This window comes from Larus michahellis, chromosome 1, assembly GCF_964199755.1.
Source record: "Larus michahellis chromosome 1, bLarMic1.1, whole genome shotgun sequence".
In the NCBI taxonomy this organism is placed as follows: Eukaryota; Metazoa; Chordata; class Aves; order Charadriiformes; family Laridae; genus Larus; species Larus michahellis.
This window is the reverse complement of record NC_133896.1, coordinates 70,140,296-70,166,377: the sequence shown is the minus strand read 5'-3', so window position 1 is coordinate 70,166,377 and position 26,082 is coordinate 70,140,296. Positions and strand designations below refer to the sequence as shown.

General features: G+C 40.4%; 1 protein-coding gene across 1 annotated transcript in view; it reads right to left on the bottom strand.

Annotated features, from left to right (window-relative positions):
• The window catches only part of DERA (deoxyribose-phosphate aldolase), a 56,278-nt gene that overhangs the window by 12,629 nt on the left and 17,567 nt on the right, over window positions 1–26,082 (bottom strand). The window contains exon 6 of the mRNA XM_074585490.1: window positions 18,666–18,794. Within this exon, the coding sequence (XP_074441591.1) occupies window positions 18,666–18,794 (129 nt within the window). The remainder of the gene's footprint in view (window positions 1–18,665; window positions 18,795–26,082) is intronic.

Below are 26,082 nucleotides of genomic sequence, written 5' to 3'. Positions count from 1 at the left end.
AGAGAACACAAAGCTGTGACAACTCGCTTTAGCAGTAGCTCACCAAGTAGCTTTAACTCCATCACTCATGGCTATACTGCCAGACCACTTGGTTAGGTGCCTACGCATGTTTCCACATGCCTGCGTCTAAGCCACCGTTTTGAAAAATGCTAGCTTATGACTTGGTCTTCTGTGAACTGCCTATTTTTTGCCATTCTTTTTGGAAAAGTGCCTGCACAGAGCAGAGGAAAAAACCCACCACATCATAAGCCTCCATGTTTAATGTCTGTTTACAAATACGACAACCTTTCTAACGACCCATCCTATCATCTCAGCTTGGTTTTCAAGACTCAGAATGGATGCTTCCTTTCTTGTACATCACCTCCAGTAATAGGCATTTTGCAGGCCAAACGATGCCCGTAGGAACACTCAGGCATGCACACGAAGGGACAAATTATTAAGTCCATACTTATGCAAAATGCCCTGTAGATGATGTCTGAAAGCATTCAGCATTGCTGAATTATGCATAGCTCGCTAATGCACTATAATAGTGTCTACCACAGGTCTCCATGGAATACTATTACTTAATTAGCATTAGTTTCTTGTGTGTTCATTTAAAATGTGTTTCTTTAGAAGGTTCAACAGAAAGATCCATATCACCTTCTGTTACTCGACTTTATAGCATAGGCTCTTGCTACTTTAAGAACATTCCTTCCAATCCATTCCCTGTTTGGTATGGTGAAAGAGAAGATAAATAACTGACATGTGCCCCGGGCTCAAAGGCCACAGCTGGAATCCCTGTCAAAGATGGCTCTTGGCTTTAGGCTTTAAACCACACTAAAGCGCAGGAGGAAACGTGCTCCTAGTCCCCTCCTGAATTCCCAGGCAGAAGCAGTGTTGGGAGATGCCAGGCTGCAGGAGCAGCTCAGGCAATTACATGTTGCTGGAACAGCCATTCCTCTTCCTCTCCAAAGAGGAAACAGCAGGATATCCTCCCAAAAGCGACTAGTGGGACTACAAGGAAGTTGTGGTCCGTATTGTTATCTCCTTGTTAAATTTCATGTTTCTTTACAGCAATTTCATTTTTCTTCTTTAAAACTGTGTACCATGTATTACACTCAAGGGCTTTACAGTGTATGACCTATATTAACCTTATTTCATTTTGCAGATGGCATTACTGGAACTGGTTAAGCAGTTTGCCTAATGACACATGACGAGGCAAAGGTAGAAAGAAGAAATAAATCAATGCATCTCACAACCTAATCCTAACCTTACTGTAATCACTGAGAAAAAAATGCACCTTTCCTCTCAGCTTATCCACTCGCAACGCAGTTTTCCTTTACAGACTGCTCTGTGGGATATTTTTTGCCACTCCCCTTCTGATTTTGAGCAAGGTACAAAATACGAGTGATATCAGTGCAAATCTCCTTTCTACTCTAGCATAGGCTCAGCTTGAGAGCACATCCCTGTGCACACCCAGGGCAGAAGGCAGTGTTGGTGGCACATCTCTGGCCCCAGATACCCAAACCCATGTCCTCCTCTGGATCAACACCCATGACAAAACAGAAGCAGGCAGCTGTGGCACATTTTACCCAGTGGAGAGAAGAGTAAACAGGGTGAAAGTAGTAGCAGAAGTGGTACATGGGGACAAAATGTGTCGGTTACCATTAGCTTTAAGATGTGGCTGATGCACCAGCTACCAACATACCTGAGGAGTATGGGGGAAGAGAGCAGAAGAACCACAAACAACTGAAAAAAGCATGGATAGTGTGCTAGTGGTGAGAGTAGCTGCAGCACCTGCATAAAACCTAGTAGAAGTGCTCTGCAGCGTGCATGGAGGCACAGAGGAGCAGGTTTGCTCCTTCTCATTGCCACCACCACCACCGTCATCTCCACAATTACACAGCGGCTACCTACAAAAAAGGCAGTCACATCTTTCAACACCTTGTTCCGACTCTTTGCTGCAAAGGCAGCGATGGCTGAATTCTGCAAATTACCCTAATGTCCAGAAGTCATCATTTGCATAAAAAAAGCTAAAGATTATAAAATAATACATTGTCTCTGTACAGGGATATGAATGTGGCCAGGGGCTGAGGGGGATGGTGACTTTCTCTGCTTTGGCAGAGTGTTAGTGTCCCACGTACAGCAGCTTAAGGCACGCTGGGTGTTTGAGACGGAACCACAACATTCATTCTCATCACTTTACTAGTAACACACAGGTTGCCGCTAGAACAGGTTGTTGCTCCTCGGTGGAGCAGCACAAAGGTTGGCCTCTCCTTTCAGATTAGATGCGGGCACTCAGGTTCTCAGCACCGAGACACGTGCTCCTGCTGGGCTGGGTGAAAAAGCAAAACGCTGCAGGAGAAACTAGACTTGATTTGAAAATCTCACCCATTAAGCTTCCTTTACAAACACTGAATTGCCTTGCATCGTTTACTTGTTCACACTTAAACTAACCTAAACAATGATAAACTATCCTAAACTGCGATATAATTAAAACAGCACTGATCTAGGTCAGGCTTTTTCCCTCTTGGCATTCTTGGTTTTGGATCAATACATCTCAGTCTCTCAAAATGTTGTCCAGTACATGACATATTACAGACTGAGGCTAAAACCCTGATATATCTACCAGTAATAGCACTGCAAATTGGAAGAAAATAATAAATATGCATGACTGCTTAGAATCGCAGCACTACATGGCATATTGCATGCCGTGTTTTAGCAACCACACTTAGCTTTGTGCTTTTTAATGTTGATAGCAACTTTGAAACAAATACGTTAACATTAAAACTCAGGTATGCTCACGTATTGTCTATTAGCTTGTAACAAAATTACTCAAATTGAAGAAATAGCTGTTTAAAATCCATTTGGAAATACTCCACACTGAACAAAACAAGTAGAAAATCAGTCTACTTTATCAAGAAGATGCTATGAATTTTAAAGATTTTTTAAAAAAACCATACATAATACAGCCAAAATCATGACACTTCAATGTCATTTTGAGTGTTTTTCAACACCTCATGATAAAAGCAGTTTAAGATTCTGTTCTGACTCTAACCCAGAGAAAGGCAGGATTGATTTTTGAGATTTAAAAGTCATGTCTTAATGCCACAATCAGAATCTGTCCAGCATCCAGCCTCTTTGTCATGCAGAGGACAAACAGCCAGCGTCAGCCCCTCTTCCACGCTGTTCCCTACACATAAAAAGGCGACTGGCACAGGTCGGGGCTTCAGCACTGGGGGGATTTCCAGTATCAGAGGCATTTCCCGAGAGCACTTCGTGGCCAATGTCAAGCTTTTGGCTTTGCCTGGAAAAAAAATAATTAAAATCTAAGGTGTCAGATCTCACCAGACTCATCCGTGATGTGTTTGTTTCCTCCTGGCTTTTATGAATCAGGTAGAATAGGTTACTTAGGGGCTTGCACAGAGGGCTGAATATTCCACTTCCAGTAATCATGAGATTCCTAGGAAAATGTCAGGCACTTTTAGTTTAATTTTTATGATACTTGAACGTCTCCAACACAACCAACTTACAAACACATAGATTCTATCATGAACTTCCTGGATGCAGGTGGTGGGCATTCTCCTGATGCGACAAATATCCAAAGGGTAACACCCTGGAAAGCCTTACCTACGCATAAGGCAGCATAGTAAAACGGCAAGCTATGGTTGTTTTTAAAACATACCGATCTTACTCACAGCTCCTCCTTCCCAGAAGTTTTTGCCCCTCCGAGTGTTTCCTCCTTCTTTCCCCACCTTGATAATTTGACATCCGGCAAAACTTGCAAAAGCCCACCGTGTGTAGGCTGCAGTGCGGGTGACAACTACCAGGTACCGACAGATGTTTTCACTACTGTCAATAGGGTTGTTTTACACGGTTCCTGCTCTTCAGGTAGCCTGAATACCAAATAGCCTGCTAGCCCCCCTCGATGAAAAAAACCAACCAAAACCCCTGACTGTGCAGCAACACTCCAAGCAGGAGGCACCTCTCTGCTGGGCATCAGCGAAAGACACACTTCTGGTTTTTTAAGAAATCTCTCCCCCACCCCACCCCCCGCATTGTATTATTAATGATGCTTACATGGCAAAACTAACAATTTTATTTCAAAGGGATGCTTTATGAAGGCATGCTGCTGATAAATTCAGTCAGACTTTTCTGGCATAACAGTCTACTGAGCACTACTTTAAAAAATGAAGGAAATAAAAAAGACCCTTAAGCGCCATCAGAAATAGGCAGCAACTCATAAAAAGGTATTTAATATGCTGGGGCATTGTTTCTCCACCTTCATTTGTCAACAGCCTGTGTGCCGATTTGGTCACAGACTGCAATCATGGTGAGCATCTCAAACCAAAAGTACCAACAATCCGATAAAACAACTGCCTGGGTTTTGGTTAAAAATAGTTGAAACTGATATAGAAATGAACATTTAGTTAGCCCACTGGTAAAATGAAGATGATACTTCAGTCTTCAAATCTATGTTTTATATATAGGTTTTACATTTTTGAGAACCTCCACTAAATATATATAGCATAATTTTGTACTTCAGCATTTCACGCTTTTTACAAAAATACTGTGAATGAAAGAAACTGAGTATCAAACCCTCTTTGTGTTATATGTATATATATTCTCATAGGTATTTAGTGGCAAGTTATTAAATGTCACTATTCATTGAGACAGTACATTTTATGTCTGTCTGAAAAAAAACCAAAACAACACACCACTATCTAAAGTTTGTAGCTTTGCATGGCAATATTTCAGACCCTCACTTCAGTAGCAATGGTCTCTTCATTCACACTTACACGTTCAGAAATAGAAGTGGTGAAGCAAAACATTACCCGTCTTTTACTGAGCTGTAACTTGCCAAACGGCAGTGGCAGTGATGGTGCCACCACTACACCAGGAAGCACGACTGCCTGGTCTACACCTTTCCTTCTGTAATCCTAAGCTTCTGACATAAATAGTAAAAAAGTTGCAGTGCTGTCTCTCCATTTGAGCTTGGTCCTAAGCATGCTCCGTTTTGGTCATACAGACCATAACAGTAAGCAAAGCTACCCAAGGCCGCACTCCAAAGAAACAGATATTTGATGAGAACCGCCAGACCCTAACCTGATAAAAGTAAAGCCTTGCAAGATCCACACTTTCAACTATGACTTCTAACAATATCTAAATGGGTATTACTATTTTCTGTAGTGACTCCAATTATTCAGTGTCAGGAGTGGGATCACGAGACATACACAATCTGAAAGAAAACTATAAAAGTTTAAACACGATCTGTGGGATTTTTGTTTTTAACAGTAGTCACTTCTAATTAAGTAAATCTTGATCATGCCATGAGACTAAAAATCAGGAAGTTTAAAAACCTCTCACTTGTCTCTTCTCCCCACCATCCCAATAGGGATGCATACATTTCAATAAGGCAGCTGTTCTTCACAGATACTGAATCACAGCTTAAGTCACAGGGAATTATGTGTTCAGCATTTCTCTACATCAAATTACATACGTAGGCATCTAATAATTATTTACATGGGAAAACACAGGTCTGAAGGTGAGTATAGAAGCGCTGTATATACCTTATCTATCAACTAAGCACAGTATTCACTTTGCTAGCCATCTTCTGCAGAATGCTTTAAGGCCCCCAGACATTAGCCCAAAGCAAAACCTCATTCTCTCCATTTAATTACCTATCTTTTCAGACTTACAGTGATCAAAATGACCGAGTTAAACCAAATGGTTACTAGTAACAGGAGACTGTTGTTAACCAGCAAGCTAAGGTGGGGGTGTGTGCATAGAGTTCAGAAGAAGAAGATGCTGCTGCATGCTGTTTGCTTCTCCAATGTGAATTTATAAGGGGGAGTGAAAGTGCAATATCAAGTGAACTAGCAAGAATTGAAAGGATTGAAAATCCAGGAACGAATGAAATCAAAGAGGAATGGAAAATGGATTCAGCCCTAAAAAGATAAAATTATTTAACAACTTATTAAAACTGTTCATCATCATAATTAAAATCCAAGTGCCTAGAAAAAAAGTGGCACAAGAAAGGTAATTATTTATGAGGAGACTTTAAAAAGCCATTTACTGTCAATCTGGGAGAGAATCAGCCTGAAAGAGTTGGTAGTAAAAATAAATTGTTTGTTTATTCATAAAACTTATTTTGGTCTAGCATACCACTAAGACTCCCCAACATCTGCTCAGGGCAGCTGTAAGTAACATTAGGAACACTCATCCAATTTATATCTTCTTTTTTATTAAAAAATAAACAGGTATTTCTAAATTATTCACTAGTAAATTAACATTAAAAAGTTACACATTTTGTGGAAAGGCGTCTACAAGCTTAGTATGAACATGATGATCTAAACCTTTCTACGTTTCACTGACTACTTTACTCTTTATGTGATGTCCCACCTAATTTAGCAAATGAAAACGTAGAAAACCTACAAGCCATACCAGAGTTACGGCCGTGAATAATACAGAATGCATTGCTGATACCTCAAATGCCATACTAGTAACCTCCTTCCAACTTGAACGGATTCTTTTCTTACCTTCCCTTTGTCTTCTGCCACTTAAAAATTCCACTCAAATAATCTTAGCTCCTTTCTTGCTTCTGTCTTTCATGAACCTCACAAAACCTCAACTGGGAGAACCCTTCTCTGAATTATTTCTGAGTAACAAAATGCAGTGGTGTTAGTAATTCATAATTATTTGTTCTCATCTGCAGCATTTTTATACACAGATTGCAAAGTGATCTCCATGTTCCTGTGTTTCACTCCAAAACTGTTCTTAAGACAGCAAAAAAGGCACAGGAGCCCTTCAAACCAAAAGGCCTCTCTCTACCCCTCACTTTTTTTTTTTTTTTGTACTTAATCTCTTGAACATTTCAGCAGAAATTACTTTCTTCCCAGGTTTCTCTCCTGCCTTCAGTTTTTACTTCCTTATACAAGCAAGTCCCTGCAAATGAACTCACCAAGAAGTTGTTTGAAAGCACAGAATAGCTCTGTTTATTTTACTAGGACTTTTTTGTTTTACTTCTAAGCAACGAACCAGCATTTCTGCATTACGCTCTGGAGACAGTTAGTTTAAAGCTAAGTGAGCTGTAATTCTAACCCAGGCGCTGGAAATGGCTGGAAATGGCATTGCTACAGCAGCACATCGTCCATCCAGCTGAAGCTCCCAGAGGAGCCTGCCTCGAAGCTGCAACCGTGCTGCAACCGGCAACCAAGCAAACTGCTGTGAAGCTAAATTTGCTTACATCCAGAGAAGCTGCAAACACATTACCTGATTACAACATAAAAGTAACCAGTTAGATACCAACAGCATTTATATGCTATCTTGTCATCAGAGCACCACCTGAAAATGCTACCCCTCCTCTTACTGGGGACCAAAAGCCACGAGAAACGTGGCACCCCCTTCCATCACACCCCACCCAGCTGCTTTCTCATCCTGGGGCTTGGGTTTGTTTCAAAGCTTCATTTACGTGTAAGGCTTTGTGTTTCCTTTGAGCTCTCTACACGTCCATTTTCCAGTGGGAAGCAGGCTTTTGAAGATATATGATTCACTATTTTGCATTGCATAATTTAAGTTTAATGTGCTGCACAGAATATGGAACATCACCTGTTTCCTTTTTGGTCCATTAGAGATGGATTAACAAGTCTCCTTGATAAACTACAAGGCTTCACCTCTGCAATGTTTGGGATAGGCTGGTGAATTGGACATTGGATTGGCAGTGTAACTGCAAAGGTGACGGAAGGAAGACTTTTTGCTTAGGAAAAAGTCCTGCCATCATCAAGGAGGAAGTTTTTCTACATCTTAGATTTAGGGAGAACTCAACTTGAGAAATCATCTGCAGTTGTACACTGCAGGGAAATCACTTTATAGCACAAATGCTAGAGGGGAAGAAACATCAAAAGTGCATATGACAATCAGATGTCAGATCCCTGTTGACTTGCCATGAAGACTATGGACTTTGCTGTCATCTTTGTCTTTGAAAAAATCCTCTCAAAAGCAGGACTGTTACAGGCAGCTCTGGGAAAGGTATTGTCTCTGGTAACTATAAAGTAAGCATAGTCAGAAACTAGAAATTGTCTTATCTGAGAGATGCTGAAATTAATTTCAGAAAAGGAATTAAAAAATACATAAATCAGGAACATTTCCCAGGGGTTGAAATTCCAAAATATAGTATCAAAGAAGGGAATATCTTCCATTCCTTACACCACCTTCCATATACGGGCTGCACTTTGGCAACACGGGTCAAAGGAGCGCAGAAAGCCTGGAAGACGAGCTCCAAGTAACCCAGGTACCTACCAAGGAAGTTCAAGTCCCTTGTGCAACTCACCAAAAATACTGCAAGCAACCACAGGGGCAAGCTGGAAAAAGTCATGGAGCTTTCCTTCCAAACACCACTGAAATGAGCACATTGCTGAAGAATATTGCTATAGTCTGTGGTCCTATTCTGATAGAAATATTTTCCTTTCAGAAAAGACTGACAAAGTCTATTAAGAAGACTTCTTAAATTCCAGTTAAAAACTTACATTTAGAAGGAAGGGAAAATGTTAAACACAAGCTTAAATGTTTGCGTTCAAATAGGCAGTCCTGTTCAGCTCAGCGAGGACTGTGTTTGTAGCATCATGCATACCCAGCACTCAGCTTGTCCCTCTGCACTCAATGATGTAACACTTTGAAATACAGCGTTAGTACCATGAGGACATGATCTGTTAACTGGATGTCTTTATATTGATCTCAGCGTGGTTTAACATCCAGCTTATTGGTAAGGAAACTATCCATAACCTCCTTATGGCAAACTTCTTGTTTCATATGACGATTTTTGTCCCACTTCTATGTCTCAAGCTGTATTTCACTTATGTTTGTGTCCACCTCTTGTTATGCTTCTTTGTTTTCTGCTGTATTGCTTTGCCTTATGATTAAACGGGTTTAATCAAATGAGTGGCCATAGAGTTTTAAAATAACCTATTGATGTTCAAGGTCACATATTCCTTGTGTATTTTTCCGTTCAACATCTTTCTCTTTGGAAGTCTAATTTCACATTTCTGCTGTCATGAGTATATACTTTCAAATTAGACAAGCACGATTACTAGGCCTTTCCACCTTAAAAAGCAACAAAAAAATTCCAGGACCTACAACCCTAAAATCATGCCGAGTTTATTTCCACATCTATATTAAGTTTCTGTTAAGGGACTGGATTTTCTAACTAGTGTTCCTACTTGCAATCTCTTAAAAGATACTTTAATATTTCATAAGCCAATTTTGTAAAATTGATAGATACAGTAAATTAAATATTTATTTCTATTTTTCACTGGTTTAGTAGAATTTAACACCTGCTGCTAACACAATAAAAAAACAACCCAAAATATCAGAGAAATAAATAGTACCCTGTACATCTATTGATTTTACATAATATTTTCATGTTTTAAAATTGCATTCTCTCAAACCATTACCTTCAATGCTGGAGCTTCACAGATGCAAAGTTTTTTGCCAGGAAGCCGTGTTATTTTGATGGCATGTTTGACTAGAACTATTCACTGTGCAACGATTTCTCAGTCTGAGGTGATATGAAACTTCAGAAGTTTTAACTCAAATTCTAACAAATTATTTAACATAGAAACAAGGTTTCATTCATGGGGAAAATTAACGCAACAAGGGTGCTTTCTCACCTCTCTGCATCAGTTGTTATAAATTGAAAGTATACCATTTAGATATTCCTTAATTAACACGCTTTGCAAAGATCTTGAATACCAGCAAAAGAAAAATGCTATTCAGGTATTTAAGGTAGTTTGCTAATAGAGGGCTGACCCCTCTCAACTGTCTGTTATATTGTCAGTACCTGCCTACTCACTGTAACCTACTATTTCACAACCAGTTTCAAAGGCTGAAGCATAAAGAATTAGCCACTTTCTCACAGGTCAAGAAGCAGAAATCCGCAGATCAGGGTTCCGACCCTCCTCTGAGATCCAGTGACAAGTCCTGGGATTTGGGAGTTATCGCACTCCTGCTGCTCTACAATTTCACGTAGGGGCATGCTGCTCATTCCATTTTGCTCAGGGCAGGGAGAACACCAAAGCACAGCAAAACAGGCGTACAGGAGGCACGGCAAAACTCTTCAATTTAAAAGAACATTTTGAGTGGAGTGCTATGAAAACCGCAGAAGGGAGGCGACCTCCCTGCTGCTATGGGCAATGCTGGTCAATCGTGCAGTGCATGACGCCATCAGCCTAGAGTATCACGGCAAGCTGTGCCAGCTCCCACCTCCACTGTTGCTCCCAGAGCTGGCTGTCCTAGGAAATCGGAGTCAGCAGCTCCCACCAGAAAATTTCCAGACTTTCTCTTGCTCCGTTTCCCCATTTCAGTTGTGACCAAGGGTATTCCATCTTCACACACAGAAAATTTCTGCCTTCTAATGAGAGGAATGTATTTCTGCTTATATCTTAATTTACTAGACCTCACGGAGGTCTTATAAAATGTGCAATGTTAATTTTACATACGGAAAAACAGAGAAGCTAACAGAGTTGTCAAAGCTGATAACGATAAGTTAGGAGTCATTCTGCTACCTCAAAACAATCCTACCCATCTTCTGGCTCCCTGACTTAACTTGGTATTCTTCTGGTGAGAAGTGCTTGGAAATAGCACAGTTTCTATGAGTAAATGGGGACGTGGAGGAAGAAAGTGAAGCAATGTTGTGGATAACACAAAATCAAACAAACAGGTACAGAGCTGACAAATGTCATCTGTTTTACACTGGTATTTCTTCTTTGACTTCAGTAAAGGGTGTATATTGCTATTTTCTGATTACAGTAGAATACCATTAACAGAAGAGACACTTTCCCAAAATTAGCAAACTGTTGCCTTGCCAGGCATCCCGGTATGACAAATATGAATGGCCCCAGACAACTATCTCCCCTCAGATATGGCTGTATAGGTTAGTGCACAGTTCAGTAAGCACATAAATAAATGCATAACAAAACATGGCATTGCATGCACGCCTGAGTTTCTAGCTTAACAAACTGCAAACAAATGAGGCTTTACTATATACACTCTAACTCTGTTCTCCCTTCGCAGACTCTTTGTATCTTTTTTTCCCCCCAACATCTCTGTTTCTCTTACATATTACTTCTGTCCTCTACTTATCCACACAGGGTTCTGTTGCTCTTTAGAATCTAATGAAAAGACTTTTAATTAGAGCCTGCCCTAGTGTTTCTCAACCACTTTCCATTCCTTCACTTCTGATTCCCTGTACATACATTATTGAGTTCCAGACAGATTTTTAAGTCTCATTTTGCATTCCTTCAAGGTCTCCTTTACACAAGCCCAACGTCTTTTTGTGCTACTGCTCTTTGTATGGACTCTCATCAGTAATTCAAACCTGAGGATATTGTGATTGCTTTGTTAGAACTTTTCAACTCCAAGCTTATCTATCACGCCTACATTATTTCTAGTGATTAGCTGCAGTATCACTGTTAAGCTCGTAGGCAATTACACCATTTAAGGGAGCAGCCTTGTACTGCCTTACTGAACATGCAGCTATCTGCATTTTTACACCACTGGCTTTTTTATCCTCCCCTGCCCCCACTCTGTACCAGGATAAATGAAGTCACTTGTTCCTGTAGAGACCTCTTTTAGACTGATTGTATTTAAAGACTATCCATCTTTTGATCTAACTCCTAATTCAAAAACTTTTTTAGTCCATAATATCATTCAAAATTCTGAGACAGACTGTGTCACTCTGACCTACTCTGTATCTTGGTTTTCCACACGTGTTTTGTTCTCATTCCTTGCATTAAACTTTCAGTGATGCTAACCACACCTCTGAACATGCAGAACAACCGCAGACTATGTGGAATGCAGGACATCTGCTGCAACAAACAACAGAAAACTTATCAACTACTAATATAATTCCATAGTGTTAATTACTGTCCTGATGAGCTTCTTACAGCAGCCAACTGCAACCACTTCTGCGTATTCAAGGCTATGTTCCTAAAATGACATACAACACTGCATCTGCATGATGCAAAGTGCTGAAGTAGTACAAACTCTGCAAGTTCATATTTATCTAAAAATTTTGAAGGAACGGGCAGATCTTTGGACAAATGAGGCATTGTCTGCATGCATGCAGACAGAAGACAGCTGACATAAACATCATTTTATGCGCTCTCAGTAAACTGTCAGAAATTCAGAAATGTGCTCATGCCCACGCTAGATCTAATCTGTACTGCCAGAAGATCACAGCCAAAGAAAATTGGGATTATTCTCTACCATTTGACAACACAGGTGGGAGAAGTCTCTGCACTGCACGTTGTCCTCTGAAGACAAGCAGCCAGATGCAAGAATACACTGTCTTTCAACATCTGCCTTCCTCTGCCAGTGAGCACAGCTCAGCCAAGCTGGAACAGCAAGCAATCCCCATCACACCTTGAACTCACTGACTCCTGCTTGGTTGGACGGAGAGACGAAACGGCCACCAGACTGTGACCGAGAAAGCCTTAGTCACCAGTCAGGTGGTAAGTCCTCTTCCTATACATTCAGAAGAGTAAGGACTTCCTAGCTTGTCCCCAGCCCTAAACTGGACCTGCAGACAAGAGCTTGACATCATCTGTCACCCTGGAAAGCACTCGGAGACAGTTCACATCTGTAGAAAGGAGATGCCAATTTTGACCCAGTCTGCTTTTAGAAGATGACAGCCATGCATTGTCCCTGATTTCTGATGGACCTTTTACAGGGTAAAGTGCACCCTTTACAGATAAACTGTAAACTCAGTACAGTTGGTTTTATTTCAGATGTGTAAAACGAGACACAAATTGAAATCTTGTTTTACATGTGTTATCAAGTCTCCTCCCTTGGTTTGCCTTTCATCCAGAAATGCTCTAATAACTGACTGACTTAGTATCAAATTACAGCTGAAGTTGTAGATACATAATTAAATCAAACTTTTCTTTAAACATAATACAACTCACATGCTATTGAGGGGATCCTCAACTTTCGGTTTGAGCGTGGGATTTAAAGCCAGGAACTCACAACTGATCTCAGCTTGACTTTTGACTTGTCTGTTATTATCTTTGCCTCATACTTCACAGGGCGATTCTAAGATTTATTCCGCTAATGTCAGTATGTGGTTTGAAGACGTAAAGTGCTATCTAAGTGCCAAGTACTATCACTTATTCAGTAGTCTTGTTTCCTATGTTTGTCGCATCTGCACAAAGCATGCCTAGCTTTTCAGTCAAATTTTGCTAGTTTGGTTTCCTTTCTTCTCTTTCATTTTTCATGAAACATTTGCTTGGTAGAAGTTTTGGATCACAGCAGTCCACATCCAGCAGTAGAAAAGTCATCCTTTGCACCTAGACAGCTGCTAGCATGTTTACAGCCATACCACCTAACCCTGCTCAAAACAAATCTTTGCAAAACAGTACTCAAAACAACAGCAGCTATTGGTGCCTCAGAATTTGTCTTCCCATTATTCATACTAAAAATGGATCTGTACCGATATTAATGACAGTATAAAAACCTTATTTAGAGCTGGGATAAAAGCTTTGCGTAGTCAGGCATTGTCCTGCGATGTTCCAAACCACATTTCTTAGACTCTCTCTTCTTACAATTATTAAAGTGTTATCTTTCCTTAATTCAGGACCAGGCTTTTGTGCAGTGAGATGTTCCGGTCTTCAAGATTTCGGAGGAAACCTCTTCATGCAGTACTCCCACATCCCGAGTTTTCTTTGCGGGAACCTCGTGGCACTGCTCTCTGCTTTTACAGATAAAGACTGGACACTACAGCCCTCAGCCGGTCTCTCCCTGGATCCAGCACAAGGCCAACCTATTTGTGCCTTTAAGTTTTGGTAAGGTTTTCTGTGAAAATGATAAGTGTGTATTAACTGGAACCACTCCTGTAAAGCAGGCTGAAGCCTGGAAGGACTGATACTGGACTCTCATGAGAACAGCAAGACACAGCTTTTCTTCACCGTTTGGCTATATTATTTCTGTTCATTTTGGAATGAACACTACCAAAGCATCTAAAAAACTTCTGCTCACACATCTAATGTGTTTTAATTTTCTTCTGCTGGACTACTAGCATCAGAGACATTGTTGCCTCAGCCATCTTCTGCTACTTTTTGCAGGGTTTTCTGTGCTAGAGACTTCAGAATTTAGTTTTAGCACTAACTCATTCCCTTTCTAAATTCAATTTTTACATTAGTCAGTATCTCAACTTACAATTTATTTAACTAACTGCCTAATGACCTATGAAAATATTGTTTTAAACCCATATGTTTAGTAGAGCTGCAGAAGACATACATCACTCTTTCCTGATCTTTCCACAGGTACTTGTTTACAAATATATAATTAAAATAAATATCTTTCACATGTCACTGCTGTGTTTCCTTTAGCTTCCCAAAGAGTGATGTAAAAGGAGCTGTACTATCAAGACCAGCTTTCACAGTCAAAATCATACAGAGTTTACACTTTTAAAGTAAAGTACATTTACTTAATCACTTCCTCCACCTCTCCCCCAGTCTGCATATCTTAATTAATATGAACTGTTACACAGAACAATAAAGATTTTATAATTAGGTTATACGGTTAAAATGTGATTTTCCAAAATAAAAACCTTATATATGACTGAAATATGCAATTAAGTCATTCACACCTTTACTGAAGTGTTCCTTTCCCACTGCAAGTTTATCATCTTTCCCTTCTTTGTCTCACTTCCTTGGCAGCTTCTCATGTTTGTGTCAAAAAATAAAAGTTAAAAAATGGCCTACCTCTCATAAGAGAGCTGTGTACAAGACCTGTTTCTTTTTTAAAGACACCATGATGAAGAAATACCGAATAGTTCCCACTGGTACGGGGGAGTCAGGCAACATTTGTGTTCCTTAGGACTGTTTATTCCAAGAGGCTAAGAAGTCACAGATTTGAGTGTCTCCTGTAGAAATGGACGTGACTCACACAAGTATACACCAGACAGTGAAAACCACAAATTAGTTTGCTCTACTCCTTGTCTGGAAGCTGTCTGGTATAGTCAAAGATGCAGTCAGTTGCCCTTGAGAACCTCATGTACTCAAACCACCGTCAGGACTTCAAGAAGCTCAAGAAATGGCAGTGGGTGTTATAAACCAATGACCAAAAAATCCCTGATTCCATGCTGAGATTTTATTTTGGTCAGCTTTCTGAAAACAACGTGCTCCTTTGGTAGTGACACGGAGACACTTATGTGCAATCCTACCTGCCATTATGTCCTCCTCGGCACTGCAAGGATTATTCCTGCCAGGTGAGTCACTGTCCCAAGAGGGCTGTCAGCCTCTTTCACTCAGAAATAGGTTCTTAAATATTCCAGAAGAATTTATCGCATGTCAGTCAAGTCTGTAAAGCTATGGTTAAAAGAATTTAAGAGAACTGGGTGCCTGCTCCCATTCTGATGCCTTTCTCCTTATGTACTGTGCTAACGAAGGAAGAAAAAGTAGTCGTGGTACTTTGGAGATATGATTTCAGGCACAGGAGGACCCAAGAGCCACTGCGTCAAATAGAGGCGAATTATTCTCACGCTTCACTATGAAGCAACACGTTTCCCCCAAGTTCTTGCAGGTGCAAGCATTAATATTTTGTACCCAAGCACCATTTCTACAACTGGCCTCCGCGTCTAGTGCACTGCTGGGATCTGCACGTTTGACTGGGCTCAGCCTCACTCACTGGAGGGCGGTGAACGGCTTCTGCCGAGTCCCCCAAGGGCTGTGATTCAGAGTACAGGTATTTGCCTACAGAAGCAGCCTACGCAATCTGCTTTGAACGTAAAAGTGCATGGGCACAGCATCCCAGCTTGAGCACGGCCCTTAGCATTCTCTTAAGATCCCAGTCAATGAGGAGGTGCACGTTTTTTGGCCTTTTACCATCCCTTTTCAGGTCAGTGATGTGTGCAGCTGGCCTCCTGTCCGGTGGCTGAGCTGAAACTAAATGCAACATGCTGTGGTTCCCAGCAGACACCAACAACTCCTCAAGCCACCACAAAGAAGACTGTATACAAATTTTGGAAAGCTGTTTGGGAGAGGCGACATCTGGGTTGTACTCCCTGTTCAGTTAATTGCTTTGTGCAAAGCAGAGCAACTTCATTAGAAGGGACCGAGATCCTTAACAGCAAATACACAGTAAAATTGACCTTTGTGTGGGAGAAGAGACCAGGTCCCAGACAACCCAGGCAAGCTTTTTAATGACGGAGCTACTGATAAATCAGCACTGTGTTACTCTCTCAGCCTTCCGAATCTCACAAATGAGACACATGGGAAATATATACATTTTCTATACACGTTGCAACACATCTAGTGGCTTTGTGCTTCAGGACCTAGGTGAATGTGTGCATGCTCAGCAAGGGCAACATAAACATCTGTATGTCTAGGAATTTGTGCTCCCTACATGATAGGCTTACATTATGCATAGCGAAGTGAAGTGAAGCAAAAAAAGTTTAAGGACTGCACACCTTGTCCTCAGTTGCACTGATACAATCGCATGCAAGGGGAAGCTGTAAACCAGATTACTGAGGCTGTGACCACTTAAAAAAGAAAAAACATATTGCCAACCAATCACAAAAAACACACAGCAAAGTAGTTATCCCTTTTCGGGAGTAATTTCAACTGTATTACTTTGAAAACTCAGCTTACAATGCAGCATGAGGAGCACTTCTAACAGCACAGGTGAAGGAGCAGCAAATTTTGGTGTAAAGGACGGGAGCAATTGGCCAGATGCAGCAAAAGCTTCTAAAGCCAGTTTTGCAGTTGATCCACTATACTGTGTAACTAATTTCCCCATACAAATCTAATTACTAGGGTCAAATTTATCATAGTTTTTGCTTTTTTATCTTCAGATAAAAGTTGCCAAGGCCTGCCATATCCACACGATCATCTGCTTTTTTTTATTTCTTTCTTTTAAATCATGGCACCAGTTGAAAAAAAATATATGGATACTGAAATTAGAATTTAAAACTGCTGTGACAAATTACTTTCTCCCCAAAATGCTACAAATACATAAATCAAACAAAATTCAACTGTAATTTGAGGTTCTCAGCGGTTCTGACAAGTCAGAGTCTGAAAATCTGTCCCTCAATACATGTAACATAGGGCACCAAAAATTCTTATTTTTACACCTACCCACAAAGAAAAAGCAAAAGACTGAAATAAGGAAATTACTGCATATATTGAGATGGATATGTATCTTGTAAAATGAGTAACTATGCAAGGAAAATCATTAACAATAGAGCCATCTGCTGTATTTCAAAAAAACTACACCAGCAAAAGTCTGGAAACGTTTAATGCTTTACAACCTGAATTTTTCACTACTTCATGTTACAAAACGCGATCATAATGATTAGTACATCAGTTTAAATGACAGGAAATGTGTATTTCTTACACTTCTTCTAATTAAAAGCAATATTTACTGGCATAATACTGATCCGCTGTATCTAATGATACTAATTGACATTGTAGCTGAGCATGTAAAAAGCCTGAAATGCTTCCCATTCCATTTGAAGTAGATAAGCATAGTGTTGTGTAAGGAGACAATGAGGTCAGCAGCAAGTTGCATATTTATTTAAATACTGACAAGACACTTGGATGATTTTTTTCTTGCTCTAAAACAAGAAGACATTCCAGGTCTGAAGAGCTTATAGTAGAAAAAAAAATCAACACAAAAACAAGGGAAAGTTTAGAAGACAGACTAATTCAAGTGGTTCTTAGTATATCTTTACATTTCTCTCTACCAATATACTTGAAGAGCCCTCTTTCAAGCACAGTGGAAGACGCAGATGTCTAGAAAAAAGTTCAAAGAACTAAACTAAGGAAAATTGTCCCAGCACAGACCCAAAGCTGCAGAGAGACTATCCTGCTATAAATCTGGGCTCAAATGGGTGCTTCGCTACATTCAGTCTGCAATGGCTATAGCTATGAAAAAAAGCAATACCTACAAACTATACGTAGCCCCTAAAAACTCTATCCTGTTCATAGGAATGTGTGTCTTCGCTGAAAGGTTCAGAATAAAAGACAGGCTCCTAAGTATCGGGTCAGATGTTTAGGCAGGGAAGACTGAACACCTCTCGAAGCGCCAATTAATTGCTTGCGAGTACCACAAGCAATTGGTAGTGAGTGCCACTGCTTTTGAGTGTGCCAATTAAAACCAGTTACGACCAAGCCCATCCCAGCGCCTGCTGGAGCGCGCAGCGTTCTTCCCCTCGCTGCATTACCAGCACAGTTGGTTTCCCCAGTCGCACTCTCATAGAGGTGGTTAGAAGAAGCGATCGCAAACCAGAAATGAGAGCTGTCAGCACAAATCTTCACAGGGAAGTTCCCCCTGCATTTAAAATAAGCCTATGAGCCATCTACCTACACCACATCTGTAGTTCCCCACAACTGCCTGGATAACTTGCGTATCTGCCCCAAATGTATGTGTCCTTATTAAAAATATCAAGGATCAGACATTTGACGAGTATTTGTTCCTACAAATTTTGTCATTTAGCAGTTTTAAGTGTTATTTAACATTTCATGCAGTTTTTGTAGGTTATACAAAACAAGTGATACTTCATTACTACACCTGCAACTTCAGTAATTGCTGCATAATAGTTTTTGCCTACTATCGGCAAAACTAAACTTTCGCAACTTCAAATAACATAGCAAAACCATTCTTAGCTTAAAAAGAAAACCACGTATATTTACCTGCCATCATAGCAATCATGCTGGCTTTGTAGACATTAGCAAGGGACCCCAGTTCACCTGTTGCCAGGATTGTTTTCATATGAGCTTCTCCACAGGCCTCACGGCACTGACGGATCTCCTCGTAGAGACCTGGGGATAAAAGCATGTGAAAATGATCAAAGTTGCCTGAGAGACATTTTCAAGTATGGCTGTAATTTCCACTTCTGGATTAATTTCCAATCTTATAATTAGTCATAGCACTCAAGAACTTAAGTTTTGTAAGTTCAATAAATTACATGACTGGAGGTAATTAACAATGCCACACAGTTTCAGACTTAACTTAATAGCTATTAATGTCGGTTCTCTCAAAACTAAGAATGTGCGCAGTATGCCAAACACTCATGAATACATCAGGAATAAAAAATGCTATGACAGTCAAGATTGATTTTAAAACAGCTTTTTCAGCAATAAGTATGGTAGCAAATTGAATCAGTACTCAGGGACAGTTACGCTTTCCTGTCCACGTTCTATCACCACTCTCCCAAAGGGTTCAGCCGAAAAGCCACCAAAGGACTGAATAAGTTCTCCAATTACAGACCTTAGTGCCACCTGAGATGTCCTGACATATCCCCCTTGGCTTCTAGCTGCCACTCCTGAAGGCTCCATGTCTCCCTTTGGTCTCCTGCCATATACCCTAGTACCACGGGACTGTCTGGGAAGTCTGATATGGAGCTCAATGCCTGCGTTTAGGCGTCTGAATCCCACTTCAAGCTTCTTGAAAATAAGAATTGCCTGAAAACATGCAGCCAAATCAATGTGGTCTGCTAAGATGCCTGATGACGAGACACCAAGGCCTGGGATCAAACCTCGGGGACCAGCGAATCCACATGAACCTGCATTTACAAACCAGCTCAAGTGGTTGCATTGCCCATGAGGTTACTAAGGACTTGGACCATCCCCTGATGTTACTTCAAATGGTCCCAGGAAGGGTCGAGGAAGCACCATGGCAGGAGGGCCAGCGGGATAACATCTGCCCAGCATGCTGTGGAGCTACAGCTCCCAAACCTGAACTCAGGTCGCAGGTCTGCCAGCCTTTCAGATTGCTTTTCTTCCCCTGCCGCTTTACAACCTGGATTGGTCTTTTGATGGTGGCCATCCAGGGGCAGAGCTAGACCCCAGCTTCCAATGTCCACACTCAGGGAGGAAGCCATCTAGAGGTCAGGAAGGACCTTCAGCTCTCCTTAGTTCTCATCTCCAAGCAGTCAGCATGTCCCTGAGACAAACTAGCACACATCCCACCTGCCCACTGCTTCTCAACACACTGTCACTCAACCTGCTGTCCATCAGCTGCAGCCAGGGAGAAGCAGGAACAGGGAGGACAGGACAGTATTTGGCTGCTCACAGATGTTGCCCAGAGCAGACCACCCCCTCATAAGTTCCTGCAGTGTCATTGCCAGAGGCACACTTAATTTTCTAACTGCTTTATATTTTCACAGTAAGGACTGGAATAAATTTGGACTTAACCAACTGCACTTTTTAGAAAGGGCTGGGACTTGCAGACATGGTCAGGTAACACAACACAGGGAGCACAGGGAAACCCTCCCACCCTTTTTCTGGTAAAATTCAGCAGTGCTCCCACAAAATTTTAAACCTAGGGAGGATAAAAGAGCTAGAAATTATCAAAACGTATGTGTTAGAAGCTGGCCACTTGGGGATCATTAAGACTCTTCCAGTGTCAATGTTGGGGAGAAAAGCAGTTCTTACAGTGCACAATCACCATTTCTGGGATTTGAATTAAAAAAAAAAAAAAAAAAGAGACACAAAATAAGCAAACAAGATCCTTTGCAAGAGAGTCTTTTTCAAAAATTGTATTCAATCTTCAAACACATAATCGAAAAGTTTGTCTATGGAAGTCTAAAACACAGCTTTTACCAAATCTTTCTTGCTAAAAAAATACAGGATATGGCTATGGAGACTGAATTTTTTCATCAATACTAGCTTTCTTTTCCCCTCGGTCCTGAAGCGAGACCTGGAAACATACAGTAGGGTTTGCCAGCTGCTGTACAGCTGGACCTCCCCTCCACCCGCGATGCTGCCACCTCCTATTGGTGCCATCAGCACACCAGGGGGCAGGGGCTGGGATCCCTGGGGTGGTCCTCTGAGACGTACTACACACATTAGTAGACACCTGGCTAATGCACTTAGTAAGTCCCTTTATAGACACCAGGCTTCACCTTGTTTCTTACTGTGTACCAAAGGTGTGAATTAATCAGTAGTAGCATGCAGTCTAGCATGTTTTATTGATCAATTGATGATACTCCAGAAACCTACATCAAATCGAGACTCAAAAAGGAAATACAAAGAACCTGCCCTATTTTCCTGTGCGTTTGATAACACTGCCTATGTTAGATACAAATGCAGCCTCTTTTTGTGGAGTGACTCTTTCCTGAAGCTTTTGCAAAGCCAGAGAAAGCAGCTTTCATGTTCTTCTAGTTTCGGTAACAAGAAGAAAAGACTCGAGTTTTCCCTTCCTTTAAGATAAGCCGCTAAAGACGTCAAAATAAAATCAACAAAATGTACATTTAGGTTGTATTCCATGAAAGGAAATTATATCCTCCTAGCTGTTGTTCACAGGAGTTAGTACCGCGGCTACAGCATCCTCCCTATTGTTGGAAGGTACTTTTACATGCAATTAGTGCCAAGATCATTTGAACAGTCTCACTATCTGACAGCACGCATCAACCCACAGAGAGGAACAACTGAGGCTCTTCAATCATCCGTGTCTATCAGGTTAGCTGAGGTGGTGGAACAGTGGGCACACTTTAATGGGGCAGGTGTGTAGGTAATAAATACTGCGCTTTATTCACAGGCCAATTATTGCAGACAATAGCTAGCATTCATAGAACATTCTCAACCCTACAGTAAAAGCACAAATAGAAATGCAACTACCTCTGGGACAGAAAAAATTAACCAGAGTATCCCAGTCCCAGTGCAAGCAGGGACTGCTTTGATACAGAACAAATGCAAAAACTCCCACTCCTTTCAAAAATAAAAGAGAGGTTTCAGTACTCCGTCAGATTTAAATCAAGGCACAAATAATTTGATTATCCCAAAATTTCCTGGCAAATGTCTAAAGTACAGGTGGAGTTGATCACACTTGAAAATGCACTCAGTGTTTCAAGGGGTCCTGGGCTGCTTCTGGGACAGTCTGAGCTGCCAAAAAGTCCATCACATAACTACTCAGTTCCATCAAGCTGATCAGTAGCAGAAGCAGAGCTGGACACTATGGTTCTGGGAATATCTGAGACCTGAGCAGAACACCAGTAACTGACACAGCAGACAGACCTTCTCTGCTTAGCAGAAGCAGCAGAAAGCTTTTGGGAAAAACCTCTAGCACAGAAAACCCCACGGGCATATTTTCAATGGTGAGCTAAGACCACCATGAAGAAGTTGTAAGAGATTCTCCTTCTGACTGCTAAAAGCAGGGAAAAGACAATCAAGAATTCTCAAAGGAAATGGCCAATACTGTGCAGCAGCTTGAACGCAGCACCAACACACCAACACTATCCATCTGAAAGAAGTCTAAATCTTAAGCCAGGAAAAAGAAACAAACAAAAAAAAAAACAAAACCCAAACGAAGACAACTTATCTAGAATATATTTGGAGCCAGATGCTCACTGATGTAGTTTGCAGCAGCTTCACTGACTTAGCTGTTAAAATGGATGTGACATAAGAACTCTTCTACTTTGCACCCACTCACTTAAGATACCTTACTGCTTTCACGAACTTCAAATCTGTGCTTTTATTGGATGCATTTATAGAAGTTGGAAAAATTCAGATTTTATAGGAAGCAAAAAAAATACTTTCATAGCTGTGGTTTTAATTTCCCTGTTATAAAAGATAAGTGTTAGAAAGTGGCTTTTTTGTAGTTTTCGTAAAATTCTAACTATTCAGTACAAACATTGCATTGATTTTTAGCAGTTATTAAATACACCAAAGAAAATGTTCCTCCCCCTACACATCTCTCAGGCAAACATCCCTGACAATTACTGATGGCTATAATCTACCCTAGATTGTCTAATTGGCATTTTACTTTGGTCTAATACGTTTGTCCTAAAAATCACGTAATAAAGGGGATAATCCATATCTCCTACACAGGAAAGGCAAATATTAAGAGGGAAAAAACCACAGCTTAATATTTTTATGAAACAGGTCTTCTCTGAAAATGTGGTGATATAAATACTTTTTTTCTTTCTTTTTTTCAAATTCAGATTATTTTCTGTTTTTATCTAGTCAGTCACATTGACTGATGTTAAGGGTAGAAACTGAGATGAGGAGGGAAGATGTTTCAATTTATGTAGACCAAAATATCAAGGTAATCATGACGGGAAACTGGAAAATGAGCTGGAATCCCTTCTGTCTTGCACGTTAATGGCAGGTTTGTTAACAAAATGACAAGCACGAGGCTATCAGCACAACACGACTCTCTCAGTTCTGCTCTCAGCCACATATGTGCAACTCCAGGCTCCAGTGATTCACGTGAAACTGAAAACAGAGCGTGGTTTCAGGAGTCTGAGCTGCTGCTGACAATATAAGGTAGAAATTATGCAACTAGACTTTGAGGTCCCAAGTCAGGTTGTACATCTAAAAAATGGTAAATCCAACTATAATATTCCTGAACAACATGCGGAGTCTTTTCCAAGTGTCTGGATTGGGAAGTGTATTTTCTCTGCACTGCTTACAAAGTATGTAGCATAAAAAGGGGACCCAATCCCTGAACAAAGCCTCTAAACTCACAGTTGAATAATTATTAACAAGAATCAAAAGGCAGCTTTCATAACGAGGTTATACCTAATTTATTTAATGGATGCAGCCACGTTCAAACTTCTTAGAGTATACTTGCTTTTTTCCCTTTTCTTGTAGAAAAATTCAACTGACATAGAGCAAATGATGGTTTAACACGACCTCTGAAGGCACTGACAGTGTGGTATGTCCAGGTGTTTGCTAAAAGCTGTGAAACTATAAGTAATATTACTGTACCCCAGGCAGCTTCATCAGGTACAGAAACTCCAACAGATTCGTCGATATAAGCAAACAGATAGATAAATAAAACTTTCCAGTTTCTTTTAACAATTTGTTGGTCAGCTTCACCACTATTTACATACAGGCTCCACATTCTGTGCCTAAAGACAGTATCTAAATTGTGATTTTTAAACTTATTCCATACCTTGTCAAGTGATACAAGACAATGGTTGAATAAACTACTGTAAAGTAGTATTGCTCTAAAAGCTAACAGGTTGTAAAAGGTATATAAGTTCATTTAATGTTCATTTCCAATCTAAATTAGCTGTCCAATAAAGCTGCTTTCAAGTTCAGCACTATTAAAAAGCTCTTAACAATTACTTCGGAAAGATCTAGAAAATATATTCTGAGTGTCATAACGAGTTCCAACCAATATTTAAGAACTGCTTTAAAATAACTTGACATAATTGGACATAACATTAAGAAACTTAATAACCAAATAAGCTTTTGAAACAAATCACAAAGCAATGTTATTCTATCACGGTGGCCCCAATTATGGCACAGGCTAGAAGAAAAGCTAAAAACATATGAACAGTAAGATAAAATGCTCTACCACATAAATATGTTTGTCAATAATTCCTGAAGTTGTGAAGAACAGGCAGCGTGAGAAAATAATGATAAAATACACTAGTGTTCTAAGCACAGGCAGAGGTTCTGTCATAACTGCAAGGAAGCTCTCATTGACGAAGTACCTTGAACACGGGCGTAATTACTGCACTAGAAAATTTGAATATTTTATGTAGGGATCCAGCCTAAAAAAGACTTCTTCCTCCTTTCTTCTAGCTTCCTTAAATGTACTTTATACATTGTGGTGTATCATAGCTAATCATTAGATAGAGGTGGAAACCTGCATGTTCGCACAGGTAACATACATCTATTGAAAGGAAAACAGGAAGTCAGAACACTAGATTTTCCCCAAAACATTCAGACCACCTACTGAAGTAATTTTTTGGATGGGTAAGTTAAATATTAGAATTTTTCACTCTGTAGCAACATTATCTGGATGGCAAGTAAATTCTGTTCCTGAGGTAGATTTTTTCAAGACGATGTAAATATGTGCCACACACAGATTCACGTTCATAAACAAACTTTCAGAAAACATTTGGAAATCATTTCGATTCTGCCCTCAGTAAGAGAAATGTAAACTAACCATTGCCGAACAAAGGATGGCTTTTCAAGCTTGTCACTCCAGCTGCGGATCAAAGAATATGCATACCAAATCAAAAGTTATCTGTAATTTATTTATTTAGTAAACTGACAGCTTTATACTAAACCCATCATTGCTATCTCGGCGTACTCCTCTCTGTAATTTATGATCATAGAAAACAATCTGTTTCCCAGAGAGAAAAACCTAACAACGTGTGTCCACTTCATTTCAATCACTGATAACAAACTTCCTCTCTCAGTCTAGCCCTATATTTCTCCTCCAAGTTCTCCTTCATGTAACGCCAGGCAATGTAACCTCAAGCCTGCATTTGCAACTGCCTACATGCACTAACTTTCTAATCTCTGCTCTATGCAATTTGCACTTAAGAGCAGCTTGTACCGTGAAGTCTGAAGCACGGTAACCACAGTTAAGTCAGAAATTGCTATAATGCAGACTTTTTCAGACACAATTTCAAGTTGCTGCTCAAGTCCAGTTTATTTTTTTAGTCTTGGTGACAGATCACTGACTCAGCCTGTTTGGTATCCAAGACCTATCTGTGTTCCCACCTGAGTGCAGCTTCTGGAGGGGGTACCTGCTTTGTAGACCCTCACATAGACCCCGACAAAGATACAGCATAGGAAGGTGCGCGTGTAGTCTTGCTGTCAGCCGGTACAGAATTTGACCATCATTCTGTCTTATTTAAAACCGCTCCATCACTCAGTCTCTGTATTCTAGCAATTTCTGGGGCCATACCCAAACTTAAATAGCCACTCTGAAAGAAACAAATGTCTGCAGCAATGCCCATCCTCAAGTCAAACATTTGTAAAGCTGCATATATTTAAGAGCAAAAGAATGGAGATCGTAAATACTACAAAAGAGGTCAAGATGTTAGAGCAAGTAGAAAACAGGATATCAGTCCTGAAGACACAAATGCAGAAACTTGGGGTTTGCTTCAATTCTAACTTCTAACTGAAGGATGACCAAAATCAGAAAATGTGATCTGTTCCCATGATGACTGTATTTCCTTACCTAAACTCAGGTACCAGGGGTCCTTTATAAAGTCTTCCAAGCAAACAGGCTATTATACCAAAGCATTATACAACTAAATGGAAAATTCATTCCAAGACAACGATGTGTTTACCTTTGCATGGAGATTAGTTATAGAAGCATCGTCAGCACTTAAGGCAAACCATTCACAGTACATTAAGG